This window comes from Cupressus sempervirens, chromosome 5 (genome assembly GCF_028749045.1).
Source record: "Cupressus sempervirens isolate cs-2001-9-10 chromosome 5, ASM2874904v1, whole genome shotgun sequence".
NCBI classification, from domain to species: domain Eukaryota; kingdom Viridiplantae; phylum Streptophyta; class Pinopsida; order Cupressales; family Cupressaceae; genus Cupressus; species Cupressus sempervirens.
In genome coordinates, this window is record NC_143122.1 from 124,917,895 (window position 1) to 124,932,219 (window position 14,325).

At 35.6% G+C, this 14,325-nt stretch overlaps 1 protein-coding gene across 1 annotated transcript; it reads right to left on the reverse strand.

The window, feature by feature from the left end:
• Window positions 1–2,584: 2,584 nt before the first annotated feature.
• Window positions 2,585–13,852, reverse strand: LOC149554826 (Tmem18). Its single transcript, XM_089828837.1, has 4 exons — window positions 13,484–13,852; window positions 9,407–9,512; window positions 3,349–3,497; window positions 2,585–3,167 (listed from the first exon to the last, which is right to left on the reverse strand). Exons 1-4 carry the CDS (start codon window positions 13,640–13,642, stop codon window positions 3,072–3,074), a joined length of 510 nt encoding a protein of 169 aa, XP_089684963.1. The 5' UTR covers window positions 13,643–13,852; the 3' UTR covers window positions 2,585–3,071.
• Between the last annotated feature and the right edge of the window lie 473 nt (window positions 13,853–14,325).

The following is a 14,325-nucleotide window of genomic DNA, read 5'->3' on the forward strand; positions in this document are numbered from 1 at the left end:
TCGTATGGCACAACCCAGTTTCTTTTGTTTTCTTGTATTCTTCCAATTCTTTATTGATGTATGAATTTATGATTTGTATTGAAGAATCTACCCTTAGACAAGAAACAGTTTCAACCCACCAAACAACATGATCAAATCATAAAACAAACAAAGAGGGCAATGGAGTTTTAACAAAGAAAAGAGAAGGAACAACACAACTATTTTTTCAGAACAAGAGATCCGATTCCGAAACATATTTTGCCTGTTGATGATTCCGAAAATGAGCAGAGAACAAGAACGAGCACGAGCATACTTGATAAACCCTAGGTTGAAAGTATTTTTCCTATCGATGATAAGAAATGTCCATACCTATGTAGAGAATGAGTAGAGGCTGGGAGGAGCAGAGGCCGAGACGAGCAAGGCGTGAATAGGCAAGATGCACAACAAGCAAGGCGTGAACCAGGCGAGACGAGATGTGCAGAGGCGGGAACGAGCGAGGCGAAAAATGTGGTCGAGCGCCAAATATTAGTCCATCGCGGACCCGACAAAACATTTTTTTTGCAATAATTGTAATGCTCGATTTTGTAAAAATGGAATTAAAATGGAAATGTGGACAATTCCACCTATTTTGGTGGAAGACCGAATCCTTGTTTTTGGGGGCAAATAAGGATACCGGATCCCATTTTTTTCTAATTCTCATTCCCATTCGGTGGACCCAAACAGCGGATATGAGAATCTTGAGAATTCCGTATTCTAATTCCAGCTCTAATCCACGAGCCAAACGGGCCCTAATGGAATATCGGTCCAAACGTGTTGTAATGGATTTATCAATATGTGAAGATCATGCTTATGATTCACGATTAAAACAAATGTGCTGTTTAGGGATCAAATCCTAAATGTCTCAATAGTTCTAATTATGTTGAATTGGAACTTAACTCTCTTGCCTCGCTAGCACCAAGCAAGCTTTAAAGAAAGCTGGGAAAAACCAGTTGGCTGCACAAATGAAAAGCTTTTTTTTATCTACATTCATTGATTTCAAAGGAAATTTTTTAACACGGGCCACTCAAGTATAAAGTGGGAGAAGCAAGCGAAATAAATTGAGGAAGGACAGTTTCCTTATTTCATATGGAGAGACGATAAGCGAAGCCAATCAACATTGCAAAGCTAAATTTACATGTCATACTTAATTTGCATCTTGTAAATTTTCAGTCACTGAAATAGAAAAATTATAAGAGAAAAGTGAAAACCTAAGTTTCCAGTTGGGGTATGACTGTACAGCCAAAAAGACTTTACATAAACCATAGAGGAAACTCCAAAGTAAAGTGCACTCAAGCTGGAGTAGTACTAGAATGGGTGACCTCCCGGGAAGTCCCAGTGCTTCACCCTTGTGAGCATCACTTGGATCCAATGAGTGCTAAGTGTTCCATTCATTCTCATAAGAGATAGGTTTGTGTGAACCAAAACTCATGAAACACGGGTCAATGAGTTTGACTCAAAAAGTACGAAGTTGAATCCTGATAGCAATATCACAATTTGACTTGCTGTGGAAAACTTCTACTTACAATTGATGAGCTTAAGGGGCTTTCTATTGAAGGTTCACAAGGCTGAACACTTGGTCAAGGTTTTGCAAGTGATGTTGCAAGCAGAGTGGGTTTAACCATGGAGGAAATTCCAAAGTTAAGTACACTCAAGCTAGAGTAATACTGGAATTGGTGACCTCCCAAGAAGTCCCAGTGCTTCACGCCTGTGAGCATAACCTAGATCCAATGAGTGCCAAGTGTTCCATTCATTCTCATTTTGTTCTAAGCTCTCTCATCCTGATGATGGATCGAGTATGATCCGAAACATTGATGCTGTCAAACTTACACACAATCGCACCCAGAAGCATAAATATGAATAGCATGGATTGTGGAAATCTGTTACAATTTACATATAAATATCTATATATTTAGGCTTTAAAAAGAGTAATAAGTTCAAATAATCACATAACAAACGGAAAATAGACATAACCACCACAAACAGATTAAAGAAAAAAAATCCACGCAGAATGTGCAATGATCAGCAGGGGCAGGAAGAGCTCAGAATCTACAATTATAAATATAAATATACATTAAACATTTCTGAGAAGTATGAGAATGGAGTAATGGTTCTTAGAGAATAAGGGATATAATATGCAGGTTATAAAGATTGTTGCCGAGTCCATGAGGTATAGGACTAGTAATAAATTTCAAATTAAAAGCAAATGCTGTCAAAAATATTTTATCGGGGGCCACAGAATTGTGCTTTGATGCTAACTGACGAGGTATGATGGCAATAATTTTGAATTTTTGGAAAAGGTTTAAGCCTTGCTGTGACTACCAGAAAATTGTTGAATAGTCAGATGATATCTATAGAATATCTATTCTGTTAAAAATCTCTCCAGCTAAAAGTTGAAAAATCTTATTTGTATTCTCGTCATTCATTTAAAAACCTTCAGTGCATGTGAATATCTTCAAAGATAATTAAACCTCTTCATTCCAGTATAGATAAAGGTCACTTCTAGTTGTTATATTTCAAGAAAATACCAACATATGAAATCGAACATAGATCCACACATTTTGAACACTTTGCACGGCAAGCCTTGTCCTTCTCGTTTCAAGTTCATCTTGTTCAGTAGTGTAACAAAGGATTTATATCGCATATGGGGTTAAAATTTATATATTGAGACATCTCACAAAGATCTGAAAAATATCATTTTCTATTTTTCAGGGTGCAATGTCCCTTACTTGGCTAGATAGGGACATTAGACAACTAAACAGTGAGATCAGAAATTTAAAATTACATGATTACAATATAATTCCTAGCTTCATGGACCAAAAGAAGTTTGTATAACTATGCCTCTGAAAGAAGAGGAAAAAATAATAGAAATCAGTTTAAAATCTATTGAGGTGAAAGAGCCTTGTAGATGCGCTGGGAAAATCCACATGCTGTTTCACTTGATTTCAAATTGCAAGGAGGATAATAACTGGCGGAGCGAAGAATACAATAGAAACATCTGAAAAGAATTCTGTGTAGAATCCCTGTAAAAGCCACTTTGCAATACTTCATTGAGCTCACTCGTCCTTTTTGTGAGACATACGGGCTCGATGCTTCAGCTCTGCTCTCTTCCACTTTACAATAAGCTGAGTTAATGTAAACAGGGTATTGGCCTGCAGAAGAGAATTTTATAGTTCAATTATACTGGCAACTCCACATGGCTATATATATATATATATATGAAAACAATTAAGTCAAATTATTGTATGTGGATGTACCATGACATAATTTATAACTAAATCATCACCTGATTTACCATTTCTTAAGACATCTATGATAAAGTTAAATGCATACCAAGATTATTGTTGAAATGATGAGCAGAGGAAAAGACCACATAGTTGACAGGAAAATTCCATGCAGATCAAAGTAGTTCTGTCTAGAAAAAAATTTCCAATTGCGACTTAGGTGGTAATTGATCATTTCAGCAAAGTACACGCCCACAACTGCATGTTAGACCAGTAAACTTGTCAAAAACATGATGTAACTTTCAGGTAATAATCAACTTCTGATCATAACAGAATGCCTAATCCTCTGATCAAATCACCCTCCATGTTTAGGAAATGTTTCTATGCAACCAGTGCACACAATGGCATATAAAATTTACAGATGTAACATATTTCAAAATGCTACTTATAAAATATCAGCATCAAACAGATTATTGACCTGCTAACTCCAGAGTACACCAAGCAGTACACTAAGAAAATGTTTCTATGCAAACAGTGCACACAATGGCATATAAAATTTCCAGATGTAAAGAATTTCAAACAGCTACTTATAAAATATCAGCATCAAACAGATTATAGACTTGCTAACTCCAGAATACACTAAGCAGTTTCTTTACCTGCAATACTGCATCAAAATGTTTCCCACATACGCAATAGAGAGTAGCTAATGCAAATATTGGCAATGGCAGAAATTTTCCTAAATTACACGAAACTGGGTTACAGAATCGAAGTTTTTGAAAAGACTGTTTTCTTGTAGCTTAAAATCAAGAAACCACCAAAAATGATTGTACCCTCCAACCATGAAACAGACTATTTTTATTAAGTAACCTTCTAATTTAATGTGAAGACCAAGGTATCACTTAACTAAAAAACTGAAAGAACCATGGACTCTCCTTAAGACTATATTTAAGGTCATGTCGATACAAGTAATTTGTTTTACAAAGGGGTTTGACATTTTGGCTCTCCAGTTTGGAAGATACATCGGGTTCATCAAATATACAACCATTACATACATGGCAGCTTAAACTATCATTAGAGAAAAATATAGAGAATTACAACATAACTGGCTAAATGGAAAAAAAAACTCACAATGTTGGATTAAAAATTTTGGCCATTTCATAGGTAACCAGGCACAATCAGAAATTTACTGTATATCCAGAGATATGCTTAATATGACTAATAATGTTTTTTGTCTTATTGTCTATGTTTGGTGATGATGTAATATATATTGATTGTGTCATTAACACTAAGATGTTCTTTCATAAATAACTTCTAATGACAAGGGAACAGTGAAACACCAAGATTCACAATATTATTAACAAAACTTATCTTACTAACCTTAGAAAATTGATATTAGACCAATTAAGTCATATCCTTTGTAACATGGGGACACGTCCCCCACTTTTCGCCCCATGTCCCAGAGACTTCAACACACTGGGGACTTGGGGACTCCGTCCCCCCATCCCCAGCGACACCACCCAATTCCGCCACCTCCATCAAGGATGGGGGACATTCCGATGTTGACTATTTGCAGATTCGACTATTTATGTTTGATGTACGATGTTCGATGTTCCAATTGAATGCAATGCTCAAGTATTTACTCTTTTACATCTTTATATCTTATATTGCAATACATATTTTCATACCTAACATTTTAAGTACCATATGTGTATATACAAACCCCCCACCTCTTGTCCCCCCACCATCCCCAAATTAAGGCCCCTCTGTCCCCCCATCCTGGAAACTTGTCCCCCCGTCCCTCAGGGCAGTGTAACTATGGTCATATCCCATATTTCCCCTCATCATTTTGCCCTTGTTTTATTAAAATAATTCCTGTGACCACAGCCATATATCTTGTTTATTACATTTTTTATTAGCTGACGAAGTTAACCAAATTAACTTATGAAAAATGTGTCAGGAAGAGTAGCTGGATGGAATGAAGTCCATTATGGAAATGGTCCTTTTAGGAAACGGTCTCTTGGTGTGTCACCGGGACTGGTTGTAGATTGGCAGAAATGAACAGTCCACACACCTGTTTATATTCTAAAAGTGTGTTTGCAAACAGCAGCAGCACAAAACAGAAGTCCAAATGGGATGGGAGGCTCTCAAAGATTTTCTCAGAGGAATGGGGTTGGTGAGGCATGCTGCTGAGGATGTGAACATGAAGAAAGGTGTGGAAATCCCAAAATTTGATCCAGAGGAGTACCGGATCAATGGGCTTCTCGAGCCTGTGCATGAGAAGATCAGTAATGCTTTCTGTGGGCTGTTTTGGTGATCTTTTTTGTTTTGTGAATATTTATACCCGTCTTGAAAAATATGGTTTTTCAGAAGTTTCAGCTTTATCTCCTTGTTGGAGGACTTCAAAGCTTTCTTGGAAGCCAAAGCTTTTTTGGAAGCCAAATCTTTGATGGCTTTTTTTGTAAATGCAGTGCATGTTTGTAATTGTGTTTCAAAAATGTATATTACTGTATATGAGTGGGGTGTCAAATGTGATATAGTCTTCAAGATGTTGTATAGGGAGTGCTCAGTATTTTGTCCATTTCTGGGTTCATTTTTTGGAAAATGTCAAATGATGCCAGCCGACTTGTTTATTGTTAGATAGTGGTGGTGTTCTTGTAGGTTAATACCTGCTTACTCTATACTTATGTAATGCTTATATTTGAAATCAATAAAATATACAAACTATTACCGATCAAAAAAAAAACACAAATTAACATAGACCTCTGGTTGATGGTGCAAGTTTCAAAGTGTCTTTGCTTTTGCTCAGTAATTAATATAATTATAAATAAACCCGGAAAACAACCTGGCTGGGCCCAGGGAAGACTGCAATAAGGGAGCCAACTCCCCAGAAATACTGAAAATCCATGACCATAAAAAGGGAACCAACTTCCCATAAATACAGAAATTTGAAGAGACCAATCAACAGATCTGGATTAAGTCAAAAACTCAAGAATTATTTTTAGCATCCCCCTTCCTGTGTGATCACAGGATCATATCAAATGATGCTTGTGTTTTCTTAGAATTTTTAGCCTTCGCAGCCTGTGTCACAGCCACTCAACCTTCCTCCACCTTGTATGTCTCCTCCTGCCATTCAGTCGGGTTACATTCCAAAGACCCTCCATCATTTACGTACCCATCATTATGCAAAGAAACATCCACCTCCTGATATTCAACCAGTCTTTTTTCTCCCTACGATCAGGGCTAGCAATAATCTGCTTTTGTTCACAATTAGTGATAGTAGCCTTAACACTGTCTATGAATGACTGTGTAACTTATTGAGAAGGCATGTCTTGTGTAACCGGAGTCACAACTGCATCCAACTGAGGAGGCTTCTCTCTGGTAACTGCTTGAAAAAAACTCTTTTTTTTCTCACCTTTTTTTCCAGTGTAATGGTGGTGAGAAACATCATTCCACCATGTGGCCAACTTATCCAGTCTCTGCTTGGCACTTTTGGCAGCTAAATGCCCAATCTGGAAATATCTTCTACACCAAAATGATATCCCCCATAATCCAAAGGCTGTACCCGAATTCCTTTTGAGGTTTCGAAAATAATTTCTGCAGGGAGCCCATCAGAAATATTCATCTCTATTAAAAGGCTTGAAGATTCCTCATCAATGATTAATAAATTTCCTAGAGACTTACATGTAGCTACCAGACAGGAATCAAACCAGAAATCTTAAGTTTCGAAGTGTATTATTATTAATGGTCATTGAGTTAAGAATATAATGTTTTTAATGGTCATCTTTCATGTGCTTCGTTTTATTAGTTAGTTTCTATTTTCATACTCAGTTAATGATTGTTTCATTTAGAAACATCGCCTTGTACTTTTCTATTTAAGAAGACTTCATCTTCATTGTGTAATATCAAAATATCAAACTATCAAGTTTTATAACATGGTATCAAAGTGGGTCTAGCTCTAACTACCTCGCAGGAGACCCAAGGTAACTTGGGTTGCATGTACTTGCACGTGCTTTTTGTGAGTTGCATGTTGCTTGCATGTGTTGTTTTCCATGAAAAATATTTTCTTGTTTTATCACATGATGATGCTTGGCCACTTTCCGTGGTATTTTACCCCACAAGATTTGTTGTTTCATCACATGAAGGTTTTTAAGATAGGTTGTTTTGTTTACCACAGCTATGACTTGGTTTTTGTAGTGTGAGGGTTTCGCATGATTTTGAACTAAAAAACCTCGTCTCTTGGGTTTTCTGATTTTTTCCCACAAAAAATCATGGTTGTGGGTTATCTGATTTTTACCCCAAAAAACAATCATAATGATGGATTTTCTAATTATTGTCATTAAAATATTAGTGGGTGAGTTTGTCATTAAAATATTAGTGGGTGAGTTTTAATAATTTATCCTAAAAAATTATATTATGGGCTTTCTTAATTTTTCCTTCAAAAGCATTTGAGAGAATTTTATAATTGTCCATAAAAATTTATTGTGAGTTTTGTGCTATTTTTTTTTTGCATCAAATTTTAAAAACAGGTTTTGCCATTTTTCCCAAAAAAAAAAAAGTGTATCTTGATCTGTATCTCGGATTTTGTGTTGGATTTTGATTGATATTAAAAACAAAAATCATGTCTGGTTTTGATTATTTATCTCCTCAAAAAATGTGTCTGGATTTTTCAATTTTATCTTCAAGAACTTTTAGGTCCAGCAATGAAGAAATTGTTGAGAATCCAATTAGAAGACCGAAAGATAATGAAAATGGATAAACCTCAGAAATAAGTTGAGTTTTATGCCATCCTTAACTTGTATTTCCCACAAAAGCAAAGAATCTTCAGCTCCAGCAATGAGGAAAATGTTGAGAATTCAACTAAAAGTCAGTTGAAAAACATTATGTTGTGATCAAATATGATTTCAAAAGTGTGTAACAAATCAGCTATCAGCAATAATAAATGCTGAAATAAAGAGTTATGGTAGCCACAAGATCATCAACAAAACAAAGAAACCATTTAGAGAAAACACACCATCCAAAGGAGCCACAAATTTGTTTTAATCTGCCATAAGAGGGTACATAATACATTCAGCTTCTGCATTCAATCACTTGTCTCCTTCAAGCTATGTTGCTAAACTACTATCCCAACGCATCATTTTATATCAAAATAGCCAAGGCAAACCACTAATTTGGTAAGTCAACCACGCAAATCACCAAGGAGATGTCACTGCCCCACCATAGACTTTCAAATCGCAGCCATGAGTAATTAATTATCCCAGCATAGAAAATGCAAATAAGCCCTCAACAAAGGTAATGATGCTCCAAGAAGGATGTGTATTTTCCAAAGCAATATTAAGAAGGCAGCAACTGGTAAAGGTAATATTGTGAGGTTTTCATATCGCCACCCCATTGCAAATTGGGGCCTCTTTTGTCTTTTGCTCCTGCAGTTGCAATTCAGTTTTGTCAAGTAGTGAGTTTGGTGCAGAGGTTTTAGATGTCATTTTGAGGCATTCTAGTCGCCTAAGTCATGGGGAAGGGATAAAGTTTTAATCAAGTGGTGACAGGTTCTGTGGTTGAGGATTTGGATTTTGGGCCAAACTTGAATTTTTTCCCTGCGTAGTGATGAGTTGTGCTTTAAAATTATGAAGAGAATACAAATTGGTAAATTTCCTAAGGATAACTGCTGCAATCATGTTCGCTCGTGGATATGCTTATTCATATCCTTTATAATGCAGATCCAATCAATATATGTTTTGCCCTTTGGAGTCCAGTTACTCCAATTATCAGATCCAGAATTACAAATCAATATTCAGTAATTATCACTATTGAATTGTCATTTCATACACATTTGCAGTGATCTTCCTACTTTAACAATTTCTTAGAATCAACTTCACTGGAAACAATTCCTTTTAGAAGAACGCTAGATAAATCCAAGAGCCAGCACCAAATGAAAATTCTCATTGATCACTACATGATAGCAAAAAGAAAATAACACAATAAAATAAAGAACAAGGGATGAAAACAATCCAACAAATATCAGCTAATGCTAAAGATAAAACAAACCTCATGCAAATGGAAAAGGAAAGGTTAATTCCCAAATATCATGTCACGAGCCAAAAACGGGAAATAACAATTTCTGACAGCTAATAGATGTTAAATTTTGAATTTAGTTGAGGAGTCCAACTTACGAGCACCAAGAAACAAGGCCATCTGAAAGTTGCTGTTTTTCCTAGTCCTTATAGCCAGAATCAATAGTATAATATGAAAAACTATGAGCATTATCAACCAAGGTTCCTGTTTATCAACCATCAGAGAACAAAATTATAAGTTTGAAGCAGATTAATTTACCACAAACATTTTGTTGAATGCATTAAGCAGATTAACATAACAAGGGCCATTAAATCACATTAAGTTGATGATTCCAAATTTTAATACAGGAAACATGTTAAGAAATGAAACCTGAAGACTTAAAACACAAATTCTATAAACAAAGGGATAGGTAAAAGTGTGGTGCCCCGAAGATCTTGATACTCCGTCTGAGTAACACTAAGGACACAACAAAACGTTCAATTTAAAAAATAAAACGTTTAGACAATAGAAACAAGTTTAAGAAATGAAAACTAAAGGCCTGTAACACATAATAAAATATTTGAGAAAAGAACTACATAAAACATTAAAATTGTTATAGAATATATACACTGAAACTTTATTCAAGCAACTCTTTGGACTGAAAAAGACAATGAAACATTCATTTTGACAAAGGAAATCTTTAAGACAGCTTTTTCCATGTCTTTGTTGCTACAATTAGTATCGTACTCACTAAATGATGACCTTTGCAATTAACTTGTGAACTGAGTCAACTAACAAATAAAAGTGTTCACTTGTTTTCTATTTTGGTACAAAATGTCATGAAATGCTTTCTAAGAGGTTTCGATTAGTCACTTTTTTCCAGTAACCTTTTGATCAAGTATAGACCTTAGATTTTCTCAAATGATGAAATGGTAAATCAAAAGCATAGGCACCAAAATGTTAAAAGAGAAAGGGAAAAACAAGGAAAAATAATGATACATTTTGTTCTACCTTCAATGCCTTCCAGCCAAGTGCATGAAAGAGTTCAAGGCTTTTGTTTTATGGCACTGAAAGAATTTGCCAAGATACGAATAGAAACATTCTTTTGCCACCTTCTATTGCATCCATGTTACTTGAGAGCTTGTACGGATTTCATTTCATGGCTTCTGGCATTGAAGGAGACTATACAAACGAGAAAACCAAACAAAAAGAGCAGAAAACTTAAGTGCTGCATTGCAGGAAAGCTTCAGAGGTTTGTAGCACGTGGAAGGGGTATTTGGAGGAGTCAGCCACCTTTTTTGGCATGGGAAAAACATATGCTTCCTTGCGGGTAGAGTACATTGCAGAAGTAATTGAGAGGATTAAGCATGCAGATGATTTTAGGAAGACAGCACCATATTGCAAGAACTGAGGGCATTGAAAGTGCACTTGTACCTTCTGTCTCCACACATGTCACATTGCAATGAATAAGGAGAAGATTTCTCCATTCTGTTAGACTAGTGGCATTTTATTACTCCTTTCTATCAGACCATATCAGGTTAGTCATTGTAGCCTCCAAGGTTTTAATATTTTATCAAATGTGTGGGCCATATCATCATAGTTAGGGAAATGCCTTTGTAATTTGTTGTCGAGTATTTTTAGTCGTCTATGATGTATGGCAGAAGAGGAGGTTTGATATGACAGCTAAAGGAAATCATGGAACTTGTGTATTGTCATTTGATAATGTGAAGGGATGGTACAAAATGAATATCTATACCTTGACATTATTAAACATTACATATGGTGAAAAGGAGACAGACTAGGAGGATGATTTGGCAAGGATTCGGTATCTTCTTGCAAACATAGAGATGGAAAATGAAGTTCATAAATATCTGAAGAATCGGACACAAAATTAAATTATGATGAGAGCTATGATTGAGATAGAAGTACCAATAAGAAATTTGTGTTCCCAAGCAGCAAAGCTGCAAAAGAGATCATTAACACAAGGGTGCATATGTTCCTTATTTAAGGTGTATTGTTTGCATAAACAAAGCCATCAAACCCAAACCTTTCATTCCTGAAAATAGCAACAGTTGAAAAGTGGCATCATTTTCGGAAATTAAAATGCTAGTTTTTCAGAATCATGTAGACCCAAATCTACCTTTGCTTTCAAGTATGTCAGTTATCAAGTGCAAATGTTGTAGTACAGGACTGTCCAAGGGAGTAAATGATGACTCATTGGAATACTGTGGTAACCATGGCAATAGCCATGACAGTTGTTCCAAGATTTGCTGATGAAGACATATTTTGGAATTTTGGTCATTACCACATGTTCAAAAGAATGTAGAAACCCATGTTGGCCACAACTAGTGTTGGGGTTTCTGCATTTGTAGTTTGTCCATGAGTCTGAGATTTGCTCACAGAGATGGAAAAGTGAGGTGGATTCATGATGCTGAGAAAGGACAGATTAGAAAGCCAAAGCATGATAACCAGACATAACAAATTCAATCATGTGTCAATGAATTTCAAGGTATAAAGAGGTGACAGCGCAATAACAGTTGAATGAGGATTGAAGAACAATGACAGCCCAAACAACAGTTTACATGACAGTAGGCATCTGGAAGAGAGGAGAAATTGGGGAAGATAACCTTTAAAGTTGAAATCATAAGAGATGGAGCAGCTTTTGGTAAAGCAAATACACTAAAAAGGAATGAAACCTTCAAGAGGGCCTACATAAGGGTTAGAATCAATCCCTGCTGCTTCAAAAGCCATTGCCTAGGTTGTTCAATCTGCAAATCAAAGGAACATTGTGGGAAAAAAAATCAAAGAATAATACTAAATCAAAAAACAATAGTAAGATTGTAAGAAATGAGAGATGAACAACATCTTCAACACGAAAAATGAAGGAAAGTGCTCCGTGGAGCTAGAAGAATGCAAGACACCAAAGAGGGATAATGCTAATTTGCAGACTTTAGTGCACACATGACAGGTTTATCATAATTTGGAAACTCAAATTCATGGAGAGCTTGCTGACTGTGACAACAAGAATGCAGTTCAAAAGGGCAGCCTAGTCCATCAAGGAATATTTCATGAACTCATCATGAAATATGAGTCTCAGAAGGGCAGAGGGGCATAAATAGAAGATGGATGACGTGTAATAAAAGAATAGAAGAACAACTGAAAATATGCATAGACACAGAAATGAAGATCCTCATAAAGTTTCCAATGCCAAGTCCAAGAGCATACAAAGGAGAAAGTCAAGTAATTAATGCACAGACAACGGTTAAAACTAATAATAATTACAGGATCATGCTAAAAGGACAATGCACTATGAAGAGTTGTAAGTAATATGCAACTACAGGATAAAAGAAAAGTTCCCTAGTCATATTTAGAAAATGTGGACAGTTCACTAGAAAATGAGCAACCATGAAAAAGTTATTAGTCTTCAAATGGACAGTGATAAGAAAAGGAGTTATGTAGGCACAAAGACCAAACAAAAGCAAGGAAGGCAGCAGTTGGATCTCATACTTCGTAGTGAAGGGGCATAAAAAAAAACAGTGTTGCAGTTTTAGGCAAAAGAGGACCGTCCTAAGGAAGGATAGATGACAGTCCAAAGGGCAGATTCAAGGAATTCATTTTAGAGCACCACAAAAGGTCTTTAGTGGCCAAGTTCAGTTGCGTCTGACTCTAACCCTTTTTCAAAAAACAAAATCTGAAAGAAACAAGTGCCCTACATCTAAGAGAGGAATATGATAGCAGTTGAAAGAGTGGAAGGGAGTTGATGTAACATGAGGAATTGAAAGAGTAAAAAGGAGATGATGGAATCCTAAGCTCAGAGGATTTCCACCAAGTTTCCACCAATATAACCAAAATCCTGGAATCTAAGCCAAAGCTACCCCGGCAAGAGGGTCTACAAAGTAACAAACAGAAGTAAAGAGCATTACTAAGTGCATAGCCCTGGTTCAAATCCCCACGTAATGCGACAGCCCATGACACCAGTGCAAAATTGCCAGAGTTTAAGTGTAACGCCCGTATTATAAACTCCAGCATCAGCCGAATTCACTAAAATGAAATTTCTATAAAATAGTATTCAGCCACCAAGCTCCAATTAGTTAAATAATACTGAGATTTACATCATTATTCATCTAGGGTTTTAATTTAAACAATATATTTTAATTAGATGAATAAGTTAGAAAAGGTTTATGTAGAATTCATACGGTCCAGTCGACAGCATGAATGAAAGCCAAAACTGGATCCATGAATTTCCCCCCTTGAGTGCCTGCATTCCATTGTTTGCGAAGCTCGGCGCTTAAGCCCTCGAAAAGATCAGCAACCTGATCCATGTGACTTTGAACTGCCGCTGTTAATTCCTCCATAAGATCTGCAACTTTCCGGAAAGAATTTTTTCTTTTTAACAGTGAAGTGGGTAGAAATCTTGCGCAAATTGGAATTTTCTGAGTTCTAAGTTCGAAATTTGAAATGAATCATGCTGAGCTTTCAGACCGACGTTGACAATCGCTTAGTAAAAAAATCCCGTATTCTCAAGAGTTTACGCTACGTCTTCGTTACCTAAAAAAGGGGGCTGGGAGAGCAACGTCTATCGATGCATTTTATATTCTTCTAGATTTTTTTCATTTTTTTAAAATAATATGAGACAGAATAATAAATGTAGATAGTAGTTTTCCACAATCCAGAAAACACAGCTAAGAAGAATAATAAATGTTATTGTGATATTGTTATAGGATTAACTCTACAATATATTAAAAGATAATCAATAAATATATAAACACAATGTATAATTATTAAATAATCATTTAAATTAATTAATTGTTGTGTTTTCATATATTAATAAATTATATGTTTAAAAAAAATTGTCATTTATTATATTATAGTATATATAAATAATTAATTTTAATATACATAAAATTATATTATTATTATTAATTTTGTCTTTTGATGAATAGAGTTGGGTGTATTAAGTATATAGTAAAAGAGTTGTTATCAAATGGTGTAAACCTAAGGAAGGCTAGATTAAGATTAATTTTGGTGGGGCTTCAAT